Source organism: Vulpes vulpes, chromosome 2 (genome assembly GCF_048418805.1).
Source record: "Vulpes vulpes isolate BD-2025 chromosome 2, VulVul3, whole genome shotgun sequence".
NCBI classification, from domain to species: Eukaryota; Metazoa; Chordata; class Mammalia; order Carnivora; family Canidae; genus Vulpes; species Vulpes vulpes.
Genome location: NC_132781.1, coordinates 65,549,387 through 65,576,558, shown reverse-complemented (window position 1 = coordinate 65,576,558; position 27,172 = coordinate 65,549,387). Strand labels below are relative to the sequence as shown.

Genomic DNA, 27,172 nt, shown 5'->3' with positions numbered 1-27,172 from the left:
CTTTACAGAGGAACAAAATGTCTCATATTTGGCTAGTGGGAGCCACTTCAGTTAGCAGCTCTTCTGAGTCATTTTGACAGGATCCTAGTATCCTCTGATCAGTTTTCCGGTATGATCAGATGTCTTTGATTCACATTGTATATTTGCCTTCCCTATGTTGATATTCTTTAAGACTTGGGATTGAGTCTTCCTTACTCTATAGACCTTTTCCAGGGCAAACGCACACTTGATACATAGACACTTCAATCAGTCATATTGGCCAGGTAAAGGCAATTGAGAGGGATGATTCTTATTGAAAAGTGATTCAAAGCATTACATGTCAACAAAAGCACACAAACACTGTGTTGGTCCAAAGACAGTCTTAGATCAGCAGGCATCAATTTGCAAGCTGTGTAAAGTAATCTAGTCTTGCCTGGTTTATTTATTCTTTTTTCTTTAGTCTTGCCTGATTTAATGTTGAGTATTGTGAAAAACATGTTTCAGAGACTCCAGATTTTATTGTTTTCCTCTGAGGAGTGCTGATGACTTTGAACTTATGTATGACTGGTTTTACATTTTATAGGCATTAATCTTTGGAAAGTGCAAGGTGTTTTCCATTCCTGCCCTCCAGTGGGCTCAACCTTGAAACTCTGTCTCCTCAAATCTTGTACTGCTCTTGTTTCAGGGGAGGTCCCGATTAGGCCCTTGGGATCCCTTTCATTGGCATTCTCCTTACATCCTTGACCATACTGTGGCCTCTTTTCCCCTCAGAACCTTTGTATGTGCTGTTCTCTTCCTGGAAGACTCTTTCCTTCACCTGTTACTAGGTATCAGTCTCAACTTCACCTCAATAAGGCCTTGACTAGTTTTTCCAGGTAAAAAGCTCCCCTCCCCAACCCTGCCTCACTATAATTGCCTCTTACTTGTTTCTTTCATAGAGTTCATCATGATTTTTAAATTTTTTTTTACTTATGTCTTGTCTCCTTAATTAGAATGTACAGTTGAACTCCTTGAAGAAATTAGATTCTATATAATAAATGAATTTTTAAACCCTAGAGTCTGTAACAATATTTGGGACTGGACAGGAAGTTAAAAAAACTCGCTGACTGAATCAATAAGCGAGTAGAACATATGACGCTTTTCTTGATTCAGCCTTCTCTTACCTAACCATTGAATATCGACATGAATCCAACCAGGGCAGCTCTGCCACCTTGGACCTTTTTTTCCTGAAAAACATCGTTCTACCCACCACCTCTACCCTTTCTTCCTAGGTTAATAATAGTCTTTCAGTTCTCAGGTAGGCTTAATTGTCCCTTCCCCAGAAAGCTTTCCTTGGCTCTATTCTGTACCCTCCACCAGTCTGAGTGACACACCCCTGAAAGTCCCAATAACACTGTGATTACTTGAGGCACGACTACCAATTGGGTGGGGGCCGGAGGTAAACTGCCTGGACTTGAATGATGTTTGTTACCACTCCTGGTGACCTTGAGCACTTTAATTTCCTATTACCTCACTTTCCCTTTATGTAACATGGAGCTAGAAATAATCGAATTGGGCTTTTGGAAGATGATATTAGATTGTCTAGGCCAAATACTTAGAACAGTACCTGGGCACACAGTAAGAACACACAATTTTCAGCTATTCCTATTACACACGAATCTTCTGTTGTCTTGCTTCTTCCATACATTTTACTGGAGAATTCCTTAAGGGCAGAAATACTGTTGTTTATCCTTCATTCCTAAGCATCTGATAAGCAGCTGGGTTTTACATTACCTGTTTTTTTCTTCCTCTTTTTCCTGCAGGCAGGCCCTCTTTGAGCTCCTCCCACTGACATCAGCTTGGCCTCAATTTGTTACAAAGGCCAGCAAAAAACCAAGACACTCTACACTACTTGTCTTCCTTTGAACAAGCTGTTAGTTCTTATGTGACAATGTTACCCTTTCTTCCCTTCAAAATTTCCTTCCCTTGTGAACTCAGTTACGGGACAGTGAAGCTAAGGGACATTTTCAATCTTTTGGACAATGAACTTAATTTATTCTAATTTATTTTTATTTTTAATTTATTAATTTTTAATCAATTATTTATTTATTTATTTTAATTTTTTAATTTTTATTTTTTATTTTTTTATATTTTTATTTTTGTCTTATTTTTAATTTTGTGAGTTTTTATTTATTTATATTTTTTATTTTTTAATTAGTTAATTTATTTTTTTATATTTTTATTTTTAATCTTTAATTTTTTTAATTTTTAATTTTAATTTTTATTCATTTTAATTTTATTATTTTTTATTATCATTTTATTATTTTATTTTTAAAATTTTAAAATTAAAAATAAAATTAAAATTAAATTAATAAAATAAAATTAAATTTTTAATTTTAATTTTTACTCATTTTTATTTTATTATTTTTATTATTATTTATTATTATTTTTATAATTTTATTATTTTTAAATTTTTAAATTTTTAAATTTTTATTTTTATTTATTATTTAATTTTTAATTTTTAATGTTTAATTTTCATTTATTTTTTTACTTTAATTTTTAATTTTTAATCTTTAATTTTTATTTATTTATTTTTAATTTTAATTTTTTAATTTTTAATTTTTTATTTATTTTAATTTTTAATTTTAATTTTAATTAATTTATTTTTTATTTTTTAATTCTTTAATTTTTTAATTTTTAAATTTTTACTTATTTTTTATTTTTTTATTTTTAATTTTTTAATTTTTTTAATTTATTTTTTTGGACCATGAACTTTATGAAGATTTCCTTGCAGATTTTACCGTATTATGTAGTTAGGTAAATTTTGGTCACTTCCGTGGTTTCAATCTCTCAAAAGTCGCCCCTGCGCCTCGGTAAGTGTAAATCCGATTTGGGGCTCCGAATCCCAGAGCTACACTAAGTACAACAGAACTGACGTCCCCACATCAGCAGCAGAAGCCGCAGGCCCCTCTGGGACGAGTCACCGGTGCATCCTGCGCTGCCTTGGCTCAGCCTCGGGCACCCGGTGGACCGGCCCAGTCTCCTCCCGCCCCCGGTTTCCGAGCCGAGTCGGCGGTCCCGCTGCACAGCCGGAAGCACCTTCGCCCCGAGCGGGGCCCGTCAGCCGGCTTGTTCCAGGGAGGAAACGGCACCACCGGGCGCACCCAGCGCGGCCCACCGCCCAGCAGGCCACGACCCGGGCGACCGCGGCGGACATCCGGGCTGCGGGAGACGCAGCGACGTGACGTCACCACGCTGCCCCTGCCCGCCGCCGCCGCCCCGCCGCCCCGCCCCTCTCCGCACTGTGACGCTCCCAGGGAGGCACGAAGCGTAAACAGCGCAGGGCACTTCGGGAGCGGGATTGTTCCGCGCAGGAAGCAGGCTCCATTTTAGCGCCGCCCGCCGTCGCCATCTGTTTCCCTCCCCTCCCCCGCACCCCCTCCCGTCCCCGAACCCCAACGAGAGGGCCGGGCCTAGGGCGCCAGGGCTTGCGGTGAAAGGGGGAAAGGAGAAACAGGAGAAAGGGAAGGGGCCGGAAGGAAAAGGGCGAGTGAGGAGCAGGAGGGTGAGCGGCGGAGGCCAAGTGAGCAGCGCGCAGCCCAGCGGCCGGACTGACGGACGTGCCCGAGCCACGGCTGCCGCGGCTGCGGCGCCCGCGCGAGTCGCATCGAAGCGGCGGCGGCGGCGGCGGCGGCGGCAGCGGCGGAAATAGGAGGGGAGCAATGGCGGCCGACAGCCGGGAGGAGAAAGGTTAGTGCGGAGGAAGGTGACCGGGCGGCGGCGACGCTCTGGGGTGGTGGGTGAGCCGCGGCGTCGTGGCGGGGTGGGGGTGGGGGTGGGGGTGGGGGTTGGCTTGCCCCGGCCCGGCCGCTGCTGCCCATCCGGGACGCTCGGACGCCCTGGCGGACCAGGCCTGCCTCTTCGTCCTCGGCGTCCGTCCGACCTCGTTCTCCAGGTCGCCCAGGGTGGTGCTGGTCCATCCTGTCCCCCTCCTGGCTTTCCGTTTAGCCGTCCTGGGCGCGGCGGAGAGGGCCTGTTCCGAGTGGCAGGCCCCCAGGTTTATTTCCCGGTGGGAGGATGCAGATGTAATGCGTATTTCCCGAACGGCTCTTTCTTTTAGGCAAAATTTCGAAAGCCCTTACTGCCACGATCAAAGCTGGTGGCCGAGTGAGAGCAACGTTTTAAGAAGTTGAGCAGGTGCAGTAAGTGATCTCGAAAAATACCTGCAAGTTAACTTATGGCGCTTCCTGTTAAATAGGCGAAGTGGCGAGAGTTGCCCTTTTGGTTTTTCGGACCCTTATTTTGGAAGACAGTATGTTTGGAAAGATACTTATCTGACTTAGACTTGGCACAAAAAAAAAAAAAAAAAAAAAGAAAGAAAAGAAAAGAAAGAAAACCCTGGCCACTATTCTGATAGAAACAAATTGTGCTATAGCCCCCAAAGGAGACGACCGGGAACAAATGGGAGTAATTTATAGAAAGCTGTAGGAATAACATTACAGTGAAATACAGGAAGAACTGGTGTTGGCAGAATGGAATGTCATGTGCTTTGAAATACCGACTTCCCAGGCCTACAGGTATGAATACGTATCCCGGATCATTACCCGTCTAGCGAGTGATCTGCACTGGATGCTGCTTTTAGGGGGGGTCTTTTTCCGACTTAAAGATTACCTTGGTAGTTTTGGAAAGGTTATAGTTGATAAAAAAATATGGCACAGCTGCTGCTCTGGGTCTCACAGGTCTGCTTGTCTGTGTGGCTAATTAACCTGGGGGTGGGGGATTTGTTAGATGGATTCTAGGGTCAAGTTGCATTTAGGCCATGATCTCTTTAATTTTTCTCTTTAAGAGGAAGAAGAGTCTTCATGCTTCAGCAAACTGCTCAAGGATAGGGACAGGCTTGGGAAGTGGTGCGTGCAATATGTTTAAGATATTGATGCTGTCTTAGGGCAATTTAGTGATTAGGTTGTACTAGTGTAAAGAATTTTCATTCCATCTTACCCCCCCCCCCCCCCCCCCCCCCCGCCCTTGAGAAGTTTGGAAGGAATGTGCACTTCAGGTTGCACGGTGATAGTGATGAGAAGAAACTGCTTTTAATTACTAGTAAAGTCAGTTATTAAAGTAGATGATTTTAATTAATAAAAATTAATTCGGTCACCATTTGTATCAGAGCGTAATCTATGAGCTGGGTGTGCGGGAGTGCGTGGTGGTTGTGGTGGGTGAAATAAACCAAATACAAAATGAGTAAAAGTCAAGTACTTCCCAAGAATTCATTGTTAAAACGAACATAATTGTTGCCAGTAATGAAGTAGACACAGTAATGTAATGTACATTGTGGAAGAGAAGTAGGTTATGTTTTAAAACATTTTTTTTTTGAACTGGATTTAGTGCAATCCAAACACACTTTATAACATTTTTAGGGACTTAAAATGCCACCTATTAGCAGTACTTAGGATAAGTCCTCCAGCTTTTGAAAGACCTTACATTTGTGTAGTTTTTAAAAAACTTAATTTCTGTAGTTGAATTTACATCTATTTTAAAATCTCTGATATAAGTGCTTACCTTTATAGTTTAGATCAAAGATTGTGTCTAGTTTACTGGGAAAGCTAGCAGATACAAACTTGGAATTGTTTATTGTGTAGTAAGATTTCTAGGATAACTTATTTTGCAAGTCAGGAGACTTAAGGTCCAAGGTGTCTCACTTAATCATTGTCACACAACTAGAATAATAAGCAGAATTAGAATACCTAATTCACTCTTCCTTCCCATACTTCACAAGAAAAAGTGGGAAGTGAAGTACTTACTGTCATTAGTAATCTTCTATGAAACATTATGAAATTATAAAGTTAAGCTCTGTAAGAATCTTAGGCTTGTCACAGGCCTTAGATGATTTCATGAATGGTGTAGAATGATGATAAGAACTGAATTTAAGTTGCAGAAATTTGCTGTTAGTCACAGAACAGTTAAGAGACTTGGTTATAGCGTCCTTGGATTATTGGGCTTTGTACATTAACTGTATAACAGACATTAACTTTTATAATGCTCTATAATACCCATACTTAGAAGCTGAAACCTATATATGACAAATTGCCAACTCCCTCTGATTCCTGTGGTGATTCTATGTCCAAAAAGTGGATTTGAAAGATACTGGAATGTTGGTGGTGTTAACTAATGGTAGTTTTTCTATGTAAGGAATGCATGTCTTTTCTATTTTAAACCTCTTGTGTTCATTTTATTTCTTAAGCTCTTAGGAAGTTCTCTCCGAAAAACAATGTAAAAGTTTAATATATCCAAAATGAGGATAATGAGTTACCACTTTAATAAGTAACGTGCTTTCCACATTACCAGACTGAAAGCTCCATCTGGGCCAAGAGTGTCTCTCTTGTTCACCAGATTCTTGGTAAACAGTTAATCATGACTCAGTGCCTTGAATAAATGACTTCCAAGGTTGGATTTCATCGGTAACTGTGAGACATTTGTTACTGCTATCCAAAGCTAAGAGTTTTCTCCATTTAATTTGTCTGTACACACAGTCACACAGGCAAGTACATATAAATATGCACACACAGTTGTATATATACATACACATGGTCTATGTACGTAGTATAGCCCTCACTGTAGTAAGTGCTTAGAAAAAGGTTGACTGTTTCTAAAATATTTATTTATATATTTATGGGGGGGGGGGAGAGAGAGAGAGAGAGAGAGGTAAAGGGAGAAGCAGGATCCCTGCGGGGAGCTCGATGTGGGACTCTCGTTGTGGGACTCATATCCCAGGACCCCCGGAATCTTGCCCTGAGCCGAAGGCAGAGATACTCAATCACTGAGCCATCCAAATGCCCCAGTGTTTGACCTTATTTTGGTCCACTTTAATTAGAGTTTTAGAAAGCATGGACTGTATTTGGTATTCCAGTGTATTTGTTCTACTCAATAGAAATAGGATAAAAAATTTAAAATGCTCTCCTTAGACTTCAGATTGTATGCTTATTGGAGAGCAGCAAATTTGGGTGGGGCGGAAAAATGTTAAGTCTCTACACTTCATTTAGCGGAATGACAGTTTTGAATGACAAAACAGTAACTGAGACTGGTCTAATGTTAAATGTAACAGAAGGGGAGGTTCCAGAAAATCTTGGTGTCAAAGCCCATTAAAACTATATTAAATGAATTAAAAGATACAGTGTATTTCGGTGTTCTGTGTTGTAAAACAGGATGTGTAGAATATTTAACTGCCAGGTTTTCTTTAAGTACTCTAGGTCTTAGTTTGTTTCTGGACCCTCAAATAAATAATACTTTGTATCTCCTGATCCAGAAGCTTTAGGGTCCTAAACAAAGGGCTGTGGCTGTGTCTCAGATAAAGGTTAATTTTCTACACTGATTACCCCAGAGTTAAGGTTTTTGGCCTTCCTGGGCCAGGAATTTCAAGATTAAGGTGTAATTCTGGTATAATGCTAAGAGCACTGAATTTTTCACAGATGATTGCAGTTCCCCAGAGGAGTCAAGCTAGCAGCAACCTGCATTTTCATTTTTGTTTTATTTTATTTTGTTCATTTTTGTTTTATTTTTGAAGCAACATTTAAGTCAGTCAATTTCAAATGGAAATACCAGTTTGGGAATCCTCTTGAAACTTTGGAAGATTGGACAACATGGTGCTTGAATTTTGTTGAAGTAGTTAATCCACTAGAATTGTGTGGGATTGTCCTTGCTATTTCTATTTCATAAAGTCTCTTACATGCCAAATTTTTTTGCAGCTATTTAACATTATTCGGGAGTTACTGCATACTGGGGTCAGGCAGATAAAGTACTTGTTTGATAGTTAATGTAGGTATTAGGCCAAAGAAAAGTAAAAGAGCAAGGATAGTTTGTGTGCAGGCAGTATTTGTATATATATATATATATATACATATTTACCAGGCATAAAGCCAGATTGTCTTTTGTAAGCCTTGACATTCCACCTTCTCTGTATCAGGACTGCTCCTGCTGGTTGCTTGCAGGTGAGAATCTGGGTCTTGAATGACCAAATAGCCCTTCTAAAAATGCAAGGTGTGTGCATTTTTGTATTGAATCCTTGTAGTCTTCACAACAGTGTCTAAGAGCTAGATTCATACTATAATTGTTAGGGTATAACTTTTGGATGAATTTTAGTTGTAAATAGCAGTACTATTTAATGAATAATTTTGAGCTAATTGTGACAAAATTCATTTTGTGGCATCTTAAACAGTTTTGAGTTTTTAAAATAATTTAAAAAAATATTCTTTTTTTTTTTTTTAAAGATTTTATTTATTTATTCATGATAGACATAGAGAGGCAGAGACACAGGCAGAGGGAGAAGCAGGCTCCATACCAGGAGCCCGACGTGGGACTTGATCCTGGGACTCCAGGATGCGCCCTGGGCCGAAGGCAGGCACTAAACCGCTGAGCCACCCAGGGATCCCCAAAATATTGTATTCTTTATACAGACTTACCCAAAAACTACATGAAGTGCTTTATTTCAGATATTACGAGTTATTTTTGTAGTATGTGAATTGTATGTTCATAGAATTCTTCTTAATCTGACATTTGTTAACCTTTGTTCATTTCACTTTTAATAGTCTTAGGTTGGGGTGCAGCTGTCAGGCTACTATGAAGGAATTGAAGGTAAAATACACAGAATGATAATAATACAATATGCAGTATAATTTAAGACAGTGATTCAAAATTATTAAACATTTATTTTAAAAATAAAATAAAAATTAAGTTTTTTTAAAATAAAATTAAATTTATTAAGGTACTTTAAAGATCACTCTAGAGTACTGGGTGTTATTTTGTCTCTTAAGAGAATTTTTTTTCCCTAAAAAGGATATTCCAGTGATGATTAGTCTTCAGCAGCAGTAGCTTCTGAGAAATTAAAATAACGGTTTACTTTAGGGCAGCCTGGGTAGTTTAGCGGTTTAGCGGTTTAGCGGTTTAGCGCCGCCTTCAGCCCAGGGCATGATCCTGGAGACTCTGGATGAGTCCCAACGTCAGGCTCCCTGCATGGATCCTGCTTCTCCCTCTGCCCGTGTCTGCCTCTGTCACTGTCTCTCATGAATAAATAAATTTAAAAAAATCTTTAAAAATAGGTTTATAATTACTTCATTCTGGGTTGAAAAAGTGAAATATGTACAAAGTGTACTTTTTCTAAGCCAATGAAAGAAGTGGTCAGAGAAAGCAGCTTAAATTAGCTTTGTAATAACTCAGTACTATAAATACTCAACCTTTTAAAACTGTATTTCGGTTTTTAAAAACACACCTTACATTTGTAATTAAAATCCTTAAGTTTAAACAAAACTAAGTTGATGGTTGGTGATAGTTGAAAACACCCACCAAGTATCTGACACTTCTACCATCTATTAGGTGGAGTCTGTTTTCCTCTGTTTGAAACTCTGGTTGACTTTTGTGATTACCTCTGAATAAAATACTGACCTGAGCTTCTACCTGGCCTTTTCTCTTTTGGGATATACATCTTTAGAGTTCTAAACCACCATGTAAGAAAGTCTGCCTACCTTGAAGCTGCCATGGTGGAGAGTGCTCACAGAAAGAAGCACCCTCGAAGCTTTAGCTGTTTTGAGTCTTCCCAGTATAGGTGCCAGCCAGACACGGAATGAACAAGGCTTCAGGTGATTCTAGCCCTAGCCACCCTCTGAACTGCAACCACATGAGAGACCTTAGTTGAGCCCCAGAACCATCAGCAGAAATAAATAACAAATGATTATATTGTTTTAGCCACTAAGTTTGGGGATTTGTAGTTATACAGCAATAGGTACTCGGAACATGTATTTATTTGTTTATTAAAAAAAGAAGAGGATTTTTGTGTTCTGGACCAGATTTTGTGTTATCATGTACCCTAGTCATGAACACAAGGTTTGTGGCAGGCAGGGCTTATTAGAATCTGATAGTGATAGGGAATGGCTTATAGGTTAAAACACATTCAAATAAGTGTGCTCCTTTTCCTTTCCCCAAACACTGGTCTTTTTATTCTAAATGCCTTTTACCAGAAGTGAAGAAACTGGAGCTCAGACTGGGACCTTCCTGAAGATACCTAGCTCTTATATGATAACCTGGATTTTCTTTCTTCTAGATCCAGTTCTTTCTCCTGTATATTATATTTAAGTAAATATATAAGGGGTTTTAGTAATGGAGAAAATAATTTAAAATGTCATTTATATTAAGGCTTGGCATACTTTTTTTTGTAAAGGGTCAGATAGTAAATAATATTTTAGGCTTTGGGAGCCACATAAGGGTTTGTCACATGTTGTTCTATGTCCCCCCCCCCCTTTTAAACATAACCTCTTTAGGATGCAAAAACCATTCTTACTGATAAATAAACCATAGGCTGAATTTGTTCTGCAGGTCTTTTGCCAGTATTATGATTAAATACCACAGTTCGATTATTTTTTTTTAATGTTTTTTTCTTTAAGATTTTATTTATTTATTCATGAGACACACACACACACACACACACACACACACACACACACACACAGAGGCAGAGACACAGGCAGAGGGAGAAGCAGGCTCCATGCAGGGAGCCCGATGTGGGACTCGATCCCAGGTCTCCAGGATTACACCCTGGGCTGCAGGCAGCGCTAAACCGCTGCGCCACCAGGGCTGCCCCCACAGTTCGATTATTGATATCATGAAATATAAAATGGATAAAAATAAGTAGACTGTCAAGTGAGGATGTAGTGTTTGATCTTAAAGTAAATTTCAAGATGCTATAATGTCAATTATACAGAGCTCTGTGGTGCATTCGTTTTTTTTTTTTTTAAAGATTTATTTATTTATTTATTCATGATAGACACAGAGATTGAGAGAGAGGCAGAGACACAGGAGGAGGGAGAAGCGGGCTCCATGCCAGGAGCCTGATGTGGGACTTGATCCCCGGACTCCAGGATCGCGCCCTGGGCCAAAGGCAGGCGCCAAACCGCTGAGCCACCCTGGGATCCCCTAAACATGACTCTTTAATAATATTTTGCATTTTTGTTATACTTTGTTTAAAGTTTTTTTTTTTTTTAATACTCCCCATCTAATTTAACTCTAGATTTAGAAAACCTGAACTGTAGGCTTGTACCCATCTATCTCTAGACATGAATTTGGCCACCCTATACTTACGTATCTATGAAGTAATAGTTGATAAACCATACTTTAGGTGTTTCATATATGTATATAAGATACGTGTGAAAGTGCCAAATGTTAAGAAAAGTAAGTATTGCTTAATACTTGTTGTCCTAAAAATTTGTAGCTTAAAAACAGCAGCCAGTCTCTGCATTTGACTTAATACAGTTAAGACTTTTTTAAACAATACCTTTTTATAGGGAACCCATGATTTAAATATGCCTGAAATTTGCATTGATTTAAATTAACCTGAGCAGTTTCTTTATTCTTTGTTAGATTTAGCATATATAAAGTACATAACTTCATTTAAATGTTCAGGCTTTCCGGTTGATTCTGTAATACAGAGCTAGTAATTTCATGGAAAGATTTGTGTAGCACTATATTTACTTAATTGCATATTTCATTGTGATAGGTTTTTTTTTTTTTTGTTTAGAAATGTAATTTTTGTGAAGATCTGTTGGATTTACTTTTTTATTGACTAGAGAGCTAAAGTAAAGTAAGGAAATCCATATAGTATGTATATTCATTTTAGAAAAATAGTAAAGTCCACTCTTTTTTTTTTTTTTTTTAAGATTTATTTATTTGACAGGGTGCACAGCGGCTGAGCCACCCAGGTGCCCCCTTGATGTTCTTGGCAGCAACTGTGTCTGACTCAAAATACTAAGGAAGATGTGCTCTTAAACAGCAACTGTGTCTGACTCCAGATACTGAGATGTTACTTTTTCTGTACCCTGTGTAACCTTGTTTTCTTTCATATACCTACATTAAATATTTTAGTCCTCTTCAGTCACTGATTTCTGTCCCCCTTTGGAGATAACTTTAATTTATCCTGTTTATAGACCTTAAGTCAGGTCAATAACCCTTGCTATAATTTTGAATGAGCTTTGCTTTTTGACTGGAACCATAAATGTAATTGTCCTATTTCATTAGTGTTCATGACTTTATATTTCCCTTTACCACACTTTAAATTTGGGAAGATAAGCACCAGAATGCTTAGGTTCAAAGCATTTACCATTAGCTTTAGTGTATTATTAAAAAAAAAATCAATTTTATTTATTTTATTTTTAAAAAGATTTTTTGTATTTGAGAGTGAGCATGAGCAGGGGCAGATGGAGAAGCAGGACCCCCCTCCCCCCCCCCAGGAGGGAGTTGGACCTGAGGCTCAGTCCCACGACCTGAACTGAAGGCAGATGCCTAACCAGCTGAGCTACCCAGGCACCCCTATTAAAAAAAATTTAAAGTAGTAAATATATGCATGTATTTCTAGGATTTATTTTGTTCTGTTGGATGTGGCAGGAATTAAGGATGCAGTGCAAATACTGAGTTACAGGTTTTCATGATCATTAGTATGTCAGTTATAGTCAATAGTTCTCTTGTCTAAACAAGTTAACATGTTTCATAGTTTATATCAGCAGCCTGAAATGTTTTTGATTGTGTAGCACAAAAGTACTCTTTTTGTGTGTGTGGTGTTTTTTTTTTTTTTTTACTTTTAGTGTTGTTTTGACATTTGGACAGAATAGCTATAAGAATAGTACATTATTATTATTATTATTATTATTATTATTATTATTTTACCTTTCAACCACTCCACAAATGTTAACTTCCTGTATTGTTTTTCTTGAGGTCATTTGCCCCTAATTTTCTCTGTGGATACATGCAGACACACTTTTTCTGAACCAAATGTCAGTTGCAGGCATGATATGATACTTTTTTGTTCTTGAATACTTAAGTATGTATTTCCTAAGAATTAGGACGTTTACTTAATGATAGTACTATCAAAATCAGGAAACAGTGATATTATAATCTACAGACCTTATTATAATTTCACTAGCTTCCCAGTTATGTCTTTTATTCAGTTATCATGTCTTTTTTATTCTCCTTTAATCCGGAGTAATTTCTTACTGCTTGTAGTGCATGACTTTTTATTTTGGTTTATTTGATATTTTCTCACATATAAGTTCAGAGTTTGCATTTTTATAGGAATATCACAGATGTGTTGTGTGCATCATGCCAGGTGGTCTGTGATACTGATTTGGCTCACCTTGGTTAAGTTTGAATCTGTCATCTTCCTCTACTTAAAATTATTTTTTTCTTGGTAATCAATAAGTATCTTGAGTACACATCCTTATTAAGTGTGTTTATGTTACCTGCATGTATTTCTGTACTAATATTTTATGTACGTTTTAGAGCAGTTAGAAAAATGAGAAATTATACGATGGGATACAGATATAGAAGTTCTTGACATTTTCTTTTTTCGTAGTTAATCCTTTCATATCCTATGGGGTGGGTGTATACTACTCCTGGCTTCGTAGGAGGTTTGTATCATGTTCTTTACTGTGAATGGTTTTATAGAATTAGTCTTGTATTTGGTCCTGAAATAAAAAGTCTTTGAGGGTTATGTTTTCATATTTACTTAAACCCAACATAGTAGTAGTAAAAGATAAATGCTTCATGGTAATGATTTTTCCCTATTTTTAATTTTTTTGCTTTCAGATGGAGAACTTAATGTTCTTGATGATATTTTGACTGAAGTACCAGAACAGGATGATGAACTTTATAATCCAGAGAGTGAACAAGATAAAAACGAGAAGAAGGGTATGTAATATTTTTAAATTTTGTTAAAATAAGTTTAAATAGAGATTTAATTTATTAAGAAAGTGACTTTTTTTCTTATTCCTTGAATCTGTTAACACCAAAAGTACAATCATAACAAACTATGGTACCCAATTCTATATGAATAAAAGTGATCTATTGTTTTTCAAATGTGTAATATTTATATTTGCAAGCTTTTTTTTTAATGATTAACATTTTAGAAAACATTTTAAAGAAATTTGCCTTTTATTTTTTCTCTGATACATATTATTTGTCAGTCTTTGGTGAAACAAATAGAATGCCTAAAACACTTTTATATGCTTTCTTTAAATTGTATTTTTAAGGATCAAAAAGAAAAAGTGACCGAATGGAATCTACTGACATCAAGCGACAAAAACCTTCTGTTCATTCAAGACAGTTGATTTCTAAGCCATTGAGCTCATCTGTTAGCAATAACAAAAGAATAGTTAGTACAAAGGGAAAGTCAGTTGGAGAGTATAAAAATGAGGAATATCAAAGATCTGAAAGAAGCAAGCGTTTAGAAGCTGATCGGAAGATTCGTTTGTCTAGCAGTGCTTCTAGAGAACCTTATAAGAGTCAACCTGAAAAAACTTGTCTACGGAAAAGAGATCCTGAAAGGAGGACCAAATCCCCTACACCAGATGGTTCTGAGGTAGTAAGTGTTATTGCAGATGTAAAACAAAGCAATTTTTATTGAGGCTTTAGAACTATTTATTCACTCTGACCTTGTCTGTTATATGACTGCTGATTCCCTTTTTCTTTAAACATCAGAGAATTGGGCTTGAAGTGGATAGACGTGCAAGCAGATCCAGCCAATCTTCTAAGGAAGAAGTAAACTCTGAAGAATATGGCTCTGACCATGAGACTGGCAGCAGTGGTTCTTCTGATGAACAAGGCAATAATACTGAGAATGAAGAGGAAGGGGTGGAAGATGTGGAGGAAGATGAAGAAGTAGAAGAAGATGCAGAGGAAGATGAAGAAGTAGATGAAGATGGAGAAGAGGAGGAGGAGGAGGAAGAAGAGGAGGAGGAGGAGGAAGAAGAGGAGGAGGAGGAGGAGGAGGAAGAATATGAACAGGATGAGAGAGACCAGAAGGAAGAGGGAAATGATTATGATACTCGAAGTGAAGCTAGCGACTCTGATTCTGAATCCGTTTCCTTCACAGATGGATCTGTTAGATCTGGTTCAGGCACAGATGGATCAGGTACTAATTTTTGTATATACAAGTTTGTCTTTAAAAAAAAAAAAACCTGATTTTTTTCTGAACATGCTTTAGTTGAATTATGAAATACTTTGAGATGTGGGATGTTAGTAAGGTTGTCTTGTGATTTTTTTTTTATGATTATATGCTTTTGAGTATTATAAATACATTTGAGTAAGATTTATATATCTTAGTAAATATGCTTCCCAGCTTCATATTGATTGTATTCTAAATGAATACAAATCTGATTACTGTATGGAAATGTATTTCAGGTTTTAATGTTATAAATTCTTAAATTTTTTTAAAGATTTATTCATGAGAGACACACACAGAGGCAGAGACACAGGCAGAGGGAGAAGCAGGCTCCATGCAGGGAGCCTGATGCAGGAATTGATCCCTGGACTCCAGGATCACACCCTGAGCTGGAGGCAGATGTGCTTAACTGCCAAGCCACCCAAGTGTCCCAATTCTTAGATTCTCATACTAGTGAACAGGTTATTTAAACACTGATGTCTGATGTACTTGAAATACATATATATGTTTTTGTTTTTTTTTTAAGATTTATTTTTAAATCTTAAGACAGAGAGAGAAGCAGGCTCCATGCCAGGAACCTGACATGGGACTCGATCCTGGGTCTCCAGGATCACGCCCTGGGCTGAAGCAGATGTGCTTAACTGCCAAGCCACCCAGGTGTCCCAATTCTTAGATTTTCATACTAGTGAACAGGTTATTTAAACACTGATGTCTGATGTACTTGAAATACATATATATGTTTTTGTTTTTTTTTTAAGATTTATTTTTAAATCTTAAGACAGAGAGAGAAGCAGGCTCCATGCCGGGAACCTGACATGGGACTTGATCCTGGGTCTCCAGGATCACGCCCTGGGCTGAAGGCGGCGCTAAACCGCTAAGCCACCGGGGCTGCCCATGTACTTGAAATATATTGATATGGAACTTGTCTACTAGGTATTACAGTATTTCTATGTTCAGTGCCTCTAGATTTCTGTCATATGGTAATAGAAATTAAAACAACTTTCTCTTTCTCTTGTGCATACACACACTTTTTCCAATTCTCTGTAGGCTGACTGACTTGGGTAGGATCTCCCAAAGGCTGGGTGTAAAAGTACAAGAGGTGGAAAATAGGAGTTTAAAATTCTTGTGGAGAAATTAATAAGAGCTTTCTTGGGTCATTCCTTCAGTACTACATGTCCTATCACTTTATCCCTATCTAATTTATGAGATGTAAATAATAGGAATGGTAGGTAGTTGTCACTAGTTTAAGGTGGGGGGCTCTTTTGAGGGGAAATTCAGAGTGTACAACAAGGAGTGGTCAGGGTACTTAAGAAATCTATTGGCCATTTTATGATGATTATGCTTACTGTCATGGCTATCCTTTGTCAGGATACAGCCAGATACGCTACATATGCTAAATGAATGAAACGTTGGAATATTTAAAAATGCATTCTTTTGTTATATAGGATCGTTATAACTTCATTATTATTATTATTTTTTAAAGATTTTATTTATTTATTCAGAGACAGAGAGAGAGGCAGAGACACAGGGACACAGGCAGAGGGAGAAGCAGGCTCCATGCAGAGAGCCTGACGTGGGACTCGATCCAGGGTCTCAAGGATCACGCCCTGGGCTGCAGGCGGCGCTAAACTGCTGCGCCACCAGGGCAGCCCATAACTTCATTATTATAAAATTTTATCACTTTTATAGTACATTCTTAGTAATATCATTTTAATAGTACATTGTTAGTAAATCATATTCTTAAAATTGAATAGATGATAGACCAGATGGCCAGTTATTTTCTAGAGATTGGTAACTGAAGTGCTTTCAACCTTTTGCTCCCTGGAATTCTAGGTTTGGGAGTTTAGAGAGGATTTTTTTTTTTCTTTTAAGATTTTATGTATTTATTCGTGAGAGACAGAGAGATTGGCAGAGACATAGGCAGACGGAGAAGCAGGTTCCCTACAGGGAGCTTGATGCAAAACTCCATCCCAGAACCCTGGGATCACAACCTGAGCCAAAGGTAGACGCTCTACCACTGAATCACCTGGGTGCCCCTAGTGAGGATTTTGAAGGGGGTTAAAGAGTTAAACTGAGTAGATGAGTAGTTGCAGTTGATATAAAACTTTGTAGAATTTTTTTGTTTTTTAAAGATTTACTTGAGAGCAAAATCAAGAGAGAATGTGAGCAGGGGTGAGGGTGCAGAGGGAGAGGGAAAAGCAGACCCCCCCCCCCCCCCCCCCCCAGCAAGGAGTCAAATGTGAGGCTTGACCCCAGGACCCTGGGATTGTGAACTGACCTGAAGGCAGAGGCTTAACCAGCTGAGCCACTCAGGTGCCCCAAACTATGTAGAATCTTTAATTGCACTCTCCCATCACATTTTTTTTTTTTTTTTTTTTTTTTTGCAAACTGATGGGATAACATATCATCTATTTGGGTGAGGTTTTCTAGTAATTTTACACTAAAAAGTCTTTAGTCTGTTCACTTGAAGTCTTATAGTTGGCCCTGAGGGAAAGGATTCTTAAAATTTTTAGAAGTTCAGACATCATTCAAAGCAAGCAAGCCTGGAAATAAATGCTTTTCTCTGTAGCTGGTTGTCTGAGATATTATTATGCCCCCATGGTTGCTGGCTTTAAATGAGCTTGGTTTTGTAATTGTGCCAGTATTTACTGCCCTGCTCTTCTTTCAGCCCTGTGTTAGGAAAATCATCACGTAACAAACTTTGTGTTATGTGTCTTTGGACAGACAGCAGTACATAATAAAAGGAAAGAAGATATTTAAAAGAAAAGGAATGGGATCCCTGGGTGGCTCAGTGGTTTGGCACCTGCCTTTGGCCCAGGGCGCGCGATCCTGGAGACCCGGGATCGAATCCCACATCGGGCTCCCGGTGCATGGAGCCTGCTTCTCCCTCTGCCTATGTCTCTGCCTCTCTCTCTCTCTCTCTCTCTGACTATCATAAATTAAAAAAAAAAAAAAAAAAGGAATGTAGAGTGTCGTTGGAATTTTCCATCTTCAAACTAATTAGACTTGGAATTCAGGAGTAGTAGTAAAACATCTTTTCTATTTGCTCAATCAGAAGAGAGCTCAGGGCTTGTACTTTCAAGGTAGAGGAACTTGCATTTGAAACTAGGTTCTACCATCCAGGAACATGGGACCCTGGCCAAGTTGCCTAGCTACTCCTTTTTTCTGTAAATGAGAATAATAGCTGTAAGGATCTTATGAGCTTATTATGAGGATTAGAGAGGTAATTTAGCTAAATTTTTTAAATAGGTAACTCCTTTTTGTTACATAATAGAAAATTGTGTGCAGGATCATTTCGTTTTAGCTTTTGTTATTTTTATAAAAATAAATGTGTGCATTTTCTGCCATGTTTATTCCTTCTCTCCTGGCTGAAAAGTAACTTATAATGATATAGTTAAAATACCAATAAACGTAGACAGGAGAGCCTAATTCCATTTTAAGTCTTTGTTTATATGCTTATAAAGTTCCAAATTAAGCTTGAAATTGTTCTTAAAATGACGGGTAATGCAGACCTCTTCTGTCGACTGGACATTCTCAGCTTTTTAGTAGAAACATATAGGCTATTCATAACATTTTAGAAGTAAATTTTAAATTCAGTTTGAAAAGAACAGTAATCCAAGAGGGAAATGGTCAAGAAGAATGGAATTGAAGACATAAAAGCAAGCAGTGGCAGCCAGAAAAGGAATCACTAACTTACTCTAGTGTATTACTATTTTTTGACAGTTGAAAAGTTTTGAGTTCTGGGGTTTGTCAGACATCTAAGAATCAGCGTTGGAATTGTAATGTATGATAGTATACTTTTTAGAGAGATGACTAGAACAGTGGTATCTGGTACATAGAAAGAAACACTATTTTTTTTTACTGAAATTAAAGCTGTGTTTACTTTCCAGATTTTTCCTTCTCTTGGAAAATGTTATTCAGTACTACTTTTATGTAGGTTAAGTAGTTCTCAGTTATGACCATGTGCTTTTAATTTGATTGAAGTTGATGGGAGAAACAACATGTTTCTGTTTTTTGAACAGTTTTTTTTTTCTTTTTTAAGATTTTATTTATTTATTCATGAGAGACACACACAGAGAGAGAGAGGCAGAGACCCAGGCAGAGGGAGAAGCCGGCTCCATGCAGGGAGCCTGACGCGGGACCCGATTCCGGGTCTCCAGGATCACGCCCCAGACCGAAGGCCCTGAACAGTGTTTTTGAAATGGAATACCTTCTGAGGAAACTGAGGGATTAGAGAAGAGATTAGCAATGAGTAGTATTTAGGGATTGTGCAAAAACCAGGCATATGATGTATTCTTATTTGAGTACCTGTACCTATATTGTAATGTTTTTAAAAATCTTGTTTGATTCTTTTTAGATGAGAAAAAGAAGGAAAGGAAGAGAGCTAGAGGCATTTCTCCAATTGTTTTTGATAGAAGTGGAAGCTCTGCATCGGAATCATATGCAGGTATCCTCATTTTACTTTTATTTGTGATCATATCTGACTGATTTCTAATATAATTTGCTGTAGAAAGTGTGGAGGCTGTAGTTTAGTGTGAATTTGTTGATGTTCATTAGTATTGATTTTTGGCATGTTCAGTGTAATACTTCTAGAGGAAACTAAGCTTTTTCTTATTATTTTAATCCTGTTCTGTTACTGCTTAAGTGGAATTTCACTTTTTTTTTTCTTGGAAGATGATGATTCAGTGACTAGTTTTCTGAGTGGGAAACTGTTCAAATATACATACTTAAAAAAAATTCAAACAACCCAAAAAACAAAACACTCGTACACATTGAGAAGTATTTTTTTTTGTGTGTGTGGGTGCGCCAGGAAGAATAATTTGTCTTGAATGAGAACTTTATGTGACAAGACTGTAGAAATTTTGTCTTATCTCTATTAAAGCTCAATCTGAACAAATGTACTTTGGCTAAATACAGGTTCAGAAAAGAAGCATGAGAAATTATCATCTTCCGTTCGTGCTGTCCGAAAAGGTATCATTTAAATTTGAAATTGTTTTCATTGCATGCTGCATAAAGTCATTATTTTGCCTTATTAGTTCTCCATTAATGGTTGGTTTTAATGTAGTAATGTTCTGATATATTACATTAAAAAAAAGGGTTAATAATGTAGTCTTACAAAAGGTACAGCTCCACATATACTTACTGCATATCTTTTAGAACGATAGCAAGGTATTTTAGTTTTGGACACAGTAGATGGAATATGTATTTTTTAATAGCATATAATGGTCTATTTAAATGAATAATCTTGTAAAAGAGATCAATACAATTTATAGCCGTTTCATAATTAAATGTGAATCTGATATATCGGAACATCACTAGATTAGATTTAACTTCTTACAGAATGCTGGTGTCTTTTCTTAGCTTTGCTCTATTATGTGTTGTGGCTCAGCTTTCCAGGTCGAATGGGCGATGATGAATTTTAAGTTTAGTTGGGTTGTGGAGGGCTAATTTCAGTACAGCTTTACACCCTTGTGATAATGGCCTCCGGTTAATCACTTTGGATTTCTTTTTTTCAGATCAAACCAGTAAACTCAAATATGTCCTACAGGATGCAAGATTTTTTCTCATAAAGAGTAACAACCATGAGAATGTGTCTCTTGCCAAAGCTAAGGTATTAGCATCAGTTCTGTTGAAACTATCCCAATCTTGAAAATTTTAAATGGGAGGTAGACTTAAAATATTTTGAGTAGTATACTGTGATTTTCATTAAAGCTTTCAGGATTCACAGTCCAGTTGCCATTTAGGGTCTGCTTTGTGGCTGATGAGGCATCTTGGTAGTAATTTAAGTCTTTTAAAGATGATATTAGAAGTCAAAATACTTGATATTGAAGAATATGTGTGTTTCATACTTTGTACTGTAAAGTAGTGTTTCTTTTGATTTTTGTGTTTCTGAATTTGGTTGCTAAGTTACTGTACCAACACTTTAAAAGTTTATGCAATTAACACTTTTTTGTTTTATATCAATGCTGATTTTATACCTTGAGATCTTCTTGAGAAGAAATCATTCTATTATGGAGAGGTTTTTTTATTTTTTTATATTTAGAAGTAACATCACTTGGATTTAGAAGAAAAGGGAGAGTTAGCTTAAATGCCCACCCAAGGCTTTGCAAAAATGATATGCCCAGTTGCTATAGGATCTTATAAGATACTAATTTTCTGCTTATGTTTTTGCTACAAACATACATCTGTTTGCTACAGCATTATAAACTATTTCTTTTCTTGGTTTAAAAGGAGTCATTACAGCTTCTATTGATTTTTAGAAAGTAAATAATTTTTCCAACCCTATTTTTGTCAGTGTAAAAATCTCATATATTTCACATTAATGATTACCCAACAAACTTTTTAAATGGAAGGAATAATATATTAAATAGCTATGTACTGGAAGTTTATCCTGTTGCTCTGCTAGATTGAATTTAAAGTAAAAGTATTAAGCACTTAGTGTGAATGAGATCTTGATTGTATGAACAGTTTGAACTGAATTAGAGTTTCTGCCTTACTTTATCATTCTATTTTAATCTTGTTACAAACAAGTAATTAAAGTGCTTTAGAAATTAATAGCTTTTTTCTGGTGCTATGTGCAACACAGGTTTCTTAGTCAAACTATTGATGAATAAAAATTTGAACTTAAATAGAAAAAATGAGAAAGGCTAGGAACTGGACAAATTCTTCGCTGATGGATTTACCGATACAGTATTTTTAAATTATTTTAGCTTAGGCAGTTTTTAAAGGAGAAATATATATATATATATATATATATATATATATATATATATATATATATACACACACATATATATATGTATTATTCACCTTCAAGCATCTTATTTTTACCATAGTTGTGGTTGTGATATTAAATAGCTGGTTGTGATATTAAAATAGCTGTAGGTGGTTCTTTCTGTTATAGAATTCTAGCTCATAAAAGTTTTGACACCCCTGATCCAACGTGTTTTCTAGTCACTTTAATGACTTTGTGAAGGTTGAGAATTTTCTCTATTTTTCTTGAGTTTTTAATAAATTAGTACATTATTTTGACAGTTGATGAATAAGACTTTTCTTTATTATAGCTTACTTGAAGTTAAAGCAAAACAGTATCAGTAGTCTTGATCGATTGCAGATAAAATTGCAAAGATGAAAGATTTGCATTAATTTCTGTCTGATCTTTACATCATTTGTGTAGGGTGTTTGGTCCACACTGCCTGTAAATGAGAAGAAATTAAATGCTGCATTCAGATCTGCAAGGAGTGTTATATTAATATTTTCTGTCAGAGAGAGTGGAAAATTTCAAGGTAAGAAAACAATAATGTGGATATATAAAAACATCATTTATAGTAGCATGTATATTTTATATTATGATTTGATTCCCTTAGGATTTGCAAGGCTTTCTTCAGAATCACATCATGGAGGATCTCCTATACATTGGGTGCTGCCAGCTGGAATGAATGCTAAGATGTTGGGAGGAGTTTTTAAAATTGACTGGATTTGCAGGTAAATTACACAATTGTGTAGATGATTAAATTTGCCTTTGTTTTGAATAGGCTACCAGTTGGGAGTAATGTTAAAACTCCACAGTCATTTAGTTTTAATTTACTTTTTCTTATTACTCTTTTTTTGGTCTCATTCCTAGGCTGATTTGGATCCAGAAAGTTTGGCAGTACTAAAATAAAGCTAATACCACCGTGTTTTGCTTGTCTTGTTCACTGTCTACATAATCTAATATAATAATGTGAAGGGCAAAAGTTTATTTAGTCAGGAGTTTTATGTATTCCATTCTCTATGTTAGTAATAGAATAGTAAGTTTGTAACTGGAGTAGGAAAATAGTCACTTTTTAACATGGCTAACATTTTGGAGGTGACTAATTTAGTTGTGAAAAACTGGCTCCTTAAGTTGGCAAATCGTGTTTTAGTTGGCATTATAATGTTTTGATACTGATGTAATTAAGATTTAAATGTATTTATTAGAAGAATAGACTCATTTTGAGCTCCTAGTTATTACCACTATTTTTATGTTCTTTTTTTTTTTTAATATTTTATTTATTTATTCATGAGGCGGGGGGAGAGAGGGGCAGAGACACAGGCAGAGGGAGAAGCAGGCTCCATGCAGGGAGCCTGATGTGGGACTTGATCCCGGGTCTCCAGGATCATGCCCTGGGCTGAAGGCAGGCGCTAAACCGCTGAGCCACCTAGGGATCCCTATTTTTATATTCTTACTGAATGATTGTACATTGTTTAAAAATGATTAAAATAAATTTAGGTGATATAAACTTTTAACACTTCAGGTCAGTGTCCTGTGGAGAACTATAGGATGAGGCAGAAGGTAGAAGGCTTTTTGTAGGATAAAGAATGCGGAGAAAGGAAGAGACAAATAGAAAATGTTTGGATAGGGCTATGTTGTCAGCCTTGTTTGGGATGAGAAAGTCCAGACTGAGGTGGCTTGGTGTTTGGGAATTGGCTGATTGGATATACTGCATTTCTGTCAAACCGAGCACTTAACAGGGATACAAAAGTTAAATAAGCTTGCTGAAATGGCTTCTTGGACACAAGCAGTTCTATTCTGGACCTAGAAAGTTATTTTAACATAAAAAGCTAGTTATTTGAGTGAACTTTATGTGGCATGCACACATCTGTTGCCTGTAAAATTAATTTCAGTAAAAAAAAAAATCTGAAACAGATCATATGTATTTTTTGTAAGTTAAAGTTAGCTTAGGTGTTGGATTTTGATGGAGATGGAGAGATTGGATAATAAGAATAAAAAGTGCTATTAATACTCTGGAAGGCAAACCAGCCCATGAGCTTGAAAACACAAACCATGGGGGTAAGGGTAAGGAGGTGGGAAGGTGGGGGTTGATATGTGAGTAGAATAGGGAGCCACCTTTTTTTTATGAAGCAGATGTTAAAGAGAACAAAAAAAAGCAAAGATGAACAGTAATGTGGGCCACCCTAGGAGTTAAACTTTTACTTAAGGAACAGTGAAGGACTATGAAGATAGGTGGGCGATGATACTGTTAAAAATAGTGCATTAGGTTGATTGTTGATAGAGTGGTAAAAAGCTATCTGCATAAATAGATCATTACTCCTCATCCCATCATTACTTTCTATAGTGTAAAATTAGAAGCAATCTTAATTCTTCCATATAGGAAATTGGTTAAGTAAATTATGGTTTGTCACTTAAATGTAGTATGCAGAAGTAATTAGCCATGTAACAACATAGAAAAACATAATGAAAAATTGGATAATTGTAATTTTGGAATGCAGTGTTGGTGCTGAGACTGTAGGTCATATTACTCTACTTCCATTACAGCTACGGTTTTAAAGTATAAATTTGTGATTGTTTAGAAATTAGGAATGTAGTTAAGTTATACTTAAATTATAATCAAATTAAAATCCTAAAATTAAAAAATAATTTATAGGGAAAACAAAGTGCTTCCAATTTCTTAGCAGATTGACTGATTTATTTGGATGGCTATAACTGTGAAGGCCAAAGAAGTTCATGGCTTTACGATTAGAAATGTTAATGATGTTACTGGAAAATATTTGGAGATGATGTCCTAGGATTAGGAGGCAAAATACCCAATTTTAGACTGGTTGCAGCAAATTTTGTTTTGAATGTTACTTTTTCTATTAACCTTTGTTTCCAAATTCTTGATAAAGAAATCTTTTTCTTAATTTTTTTTTAAGATTTTATTTATTTATTCATGAGAGACAGAGAGGCAGAGAGACACAGGCAGAGGGAGAAGCAGGCTCCATGGAGGGAGCCTGATGTGGGACTTGATCCCAGGTCTCCAGGACTACACCCTGGGCTGAAGGCAGCGCTAAACCGCTGAGCCACCTGGGCTGCCCTTTTTCTTAATTTCAGAAGATGAGCCTAATTTGTTCATGTATTATTGTCTTCCTGTTTCTCTTCATTGACATATCAGCTAATTTATTAACTTGTTTGAAATGTGTATATCAGCAGAAGGCGTACAAAACCAGCTAGTCCATCTTACCAACTCTCTGTACAAGATTTTGGGTTGTAAAGTTTCTTTATTGTATTTTTTTTTAAGATTTATTTATTTATTTATTCAGAGAGAGCGAAAGAGAGGCAGACACACAGGCAGAGAGAGAAGCAGGCTCCATGCAGGGAGCCCGACGCGGGACTCGATCCTGGGTCTTCAGGATCACACCCGGGGCCACAGGCAGCGCTAAACCGCTGTGCCACTGGGGCTGCCCGCTTTATTGTATTTTAATTAAGTTTTAGGTTTACCTGGAAAAAATTTCCTTTTTCTTTTTTATTCTTTTTTTTTTTCCAAATTGTTTTTTTTCCTTTTTGTTTTTTTTTTTTTAAGATTTATTTTTATTTATTAGAGAGAGAGAGAGAGAGAGACAGGCAGAGGGAGAAGCAGGCTCCATGCAGGGAGCCTGACGTGGGACTTGATCCTGGGTCTCCAGGATCATGCCCGGGGCTGAAGGTGGCACTAAACCACTAAGCCACCAAGGCTGCCCTTTCTTATTTTTTTCTTATTAAAGATTTACTTATTTGAGGGCACCTGGGTGGCTCTGTTGGTTAAGCATCTGCCTTCGGCTCAGGTCCTTATCCCAGGGTCTTGGGATAGAGCACCGCATCTGGCTCCCTACTCAGCGGGGAGGGAGCCCCCCTTCCTCTGCCCCTACCTCTGCTTGTGCCTGCTCGCTCTCACTCTTTTTCTCAAAAAAATAAAGAAAATCTTTAAAATAATAAAAAGACTTACTTGAGAGAGAGAGCACGCTCATGCGTGCATGAGTGGGAGGGAGCCAGAGGGAGTATGAGAGAGAGTCTCAGGTAGTCTATGCTGAGCACAGAGCCTGATTTGGGGCTTGCTCTCTCAGTCCTGAGGTCATGACCTGAGCTGAAACCAAGAGTCAGATGCTTAACTGACTGCCACCCCATCCCCCGAAAGAATGTTCTTTTTTTTTTTTTAAGATTTTATTTATTTGAGGGATGCCTGGGTGGCTCAGCGTCTTTTAAGCATATGCCTTCAGCTCAGGTCACGATCCTGGGGTCCTGGGATGGAATCTTGCATTGGACTCCCTGCATGGAGCCTGCTTCTTCCTCTGCCGATGTCTCTGCCTATCTCTATGTCTCTCATGAATAAATAAAATCTTTGGAAAAAAACAAAAGATTTTATTTGAGAGCGAGAGAGTGAGAGACAATGATCGAGAGAGAAGCAGGAGAGGCAAAGGGAAAGGGAGAAGCAGACTCCCTGCTGAGTGGTGAGCCCAGTGTGGGGGCTCTATCCCAGGACTCCGTGAATACGACCCAAGCTGAAGGCAGACACTTAGCTGACTGAACCGCCCAGGACCCCCCCACCTTTTTAAAGATTTCATTAATTTGAGAGAGGAGGGGCAGAGGGAGAGGGAGAAGCAGACTCCCCACTGAGCAGAGAGCCCAACACAGGACTTCATCCCAGGACCTTGAGCCAAAGTCAGACACTAAACTGACTGAGCCAGTAGATAGGCACCTCCTGAAAAAAAAAATATTCCTTTTTTTTTTAAGATTTTATTTATTTATTCATGATAGAGAAAGAGAGTGGCAGAGACACAGCGAGAGGGAGAAGCAGGCTCTCTGCAGGGAGCCCGACATGGGACTCGATCCCGGGACTTCAGGATCACGCCCTGAGCCAAAGCAGGCGCTTAAACCACTGAGTCACCCAGGCTGCCCTGAAAAAAATATTCTTAAATAAAATTATAACTTTAATCTTTTTCTATATGTAACTTTAATTTTTAAAATACTTATGTTCAAGAGTAGTTTTATTATACTTAAAAGTTCTGGAGGGTCATGTAATTATTACATTGGTATTTCTTTAGGGTAAGTCTCTTGTACTCTTAAGTTTTCTGTATCAAACTTTATAAACAATTAAGGCTTTGCTATCAGTAACAGTAACTGCTCTCAGTATTTTTTTTTTTTTTCAGATACAAAAGTCATGATAGACTTGTTTAAGTACCCTTTGAATTTAATAACTAAACTTGTTTCATTAGGTGTGGTCCATAGATTACTTGCATCAGTAGTATCTGATTGTCAAAATGCCGTATCTTGATAGACACCCCACACTTGTTGAATTTCTGATAGTTCAGGTATTTTGTGGACACACTGAAATTTACGACTGCATGATACATGTTAGATACGAGAGGAGCCACAAAAAGTGACTTTCTTAAGTTGTCACTAAGAGTTAGCTCAAAATAAGGCAGTACGCTATGAAATGTCATTTATCCAGATTTAAATCTACT

General features: G+C 37.3%; 1 protein-coding gene across 15 annotated transcripts in view; it reads left to right on the top strand.

The window, feature by feature from the left end:
• The first annotated feature begins 3,177 nt into the window (after nucleotides 1-3,177).
• The window catches only part of YTHDC1 (YTH N6-methyladenosine RNA binding protein C1), a 37,703-nt gene continuing 13,708 nt past the window's right edge, over nucleotides 3,178-27,172 (top strand). For 2 of the 15 annotated variants that reach the window (XM_072748856.1, XM_072748853.1), the window contains exons 1-8: nucleotides 3,301-3,708; nucleotides 13,579-13,680; nucleotides 14,022-14,353; nucleotides 14,470-14,902; nucleotides 19,290-19,379; nucleotides 20,449-20,543; nucleotides 22,110-22,218; nucleotides 22,300-22,417. In XM_072748856.1, the coding sequence (XP_072604957.1) occupies nucleotides 3,681-3,708; nucleotides 13,579-13,680; nucleotides 14,022-14,353; nucleotides 14,470-14,902; nucleotides 19,290-19,379; nucleotides 20,449-20,543; nucleotides 22,110-22,218; nucleotides 22,300-22,417 (1,307 nt within the window). In that variant the 5' untranslated portion in view covers nucleotides 3,301-3,680. Of the gene's footprint in view, nucleotides 3,709-4,372; nucleotides 4,536-13,578; nucleotides 13,681-14,021; nucleotides 14,354-14,469; nucleotides 14,903-19,289; nucleotides 19,380-19,849; nucleotides 19,904-20,448; nucleotides 20,544-22,109; nucleotides 22,219-22,299; nucleotides 22,418-27,172 lie in introns of those variants that run through there. The other 13 variants (XM_072748850.1, XM_072748852.1, XM_072748849.1 and 10 more) reach the window with 13 other exon arrangements.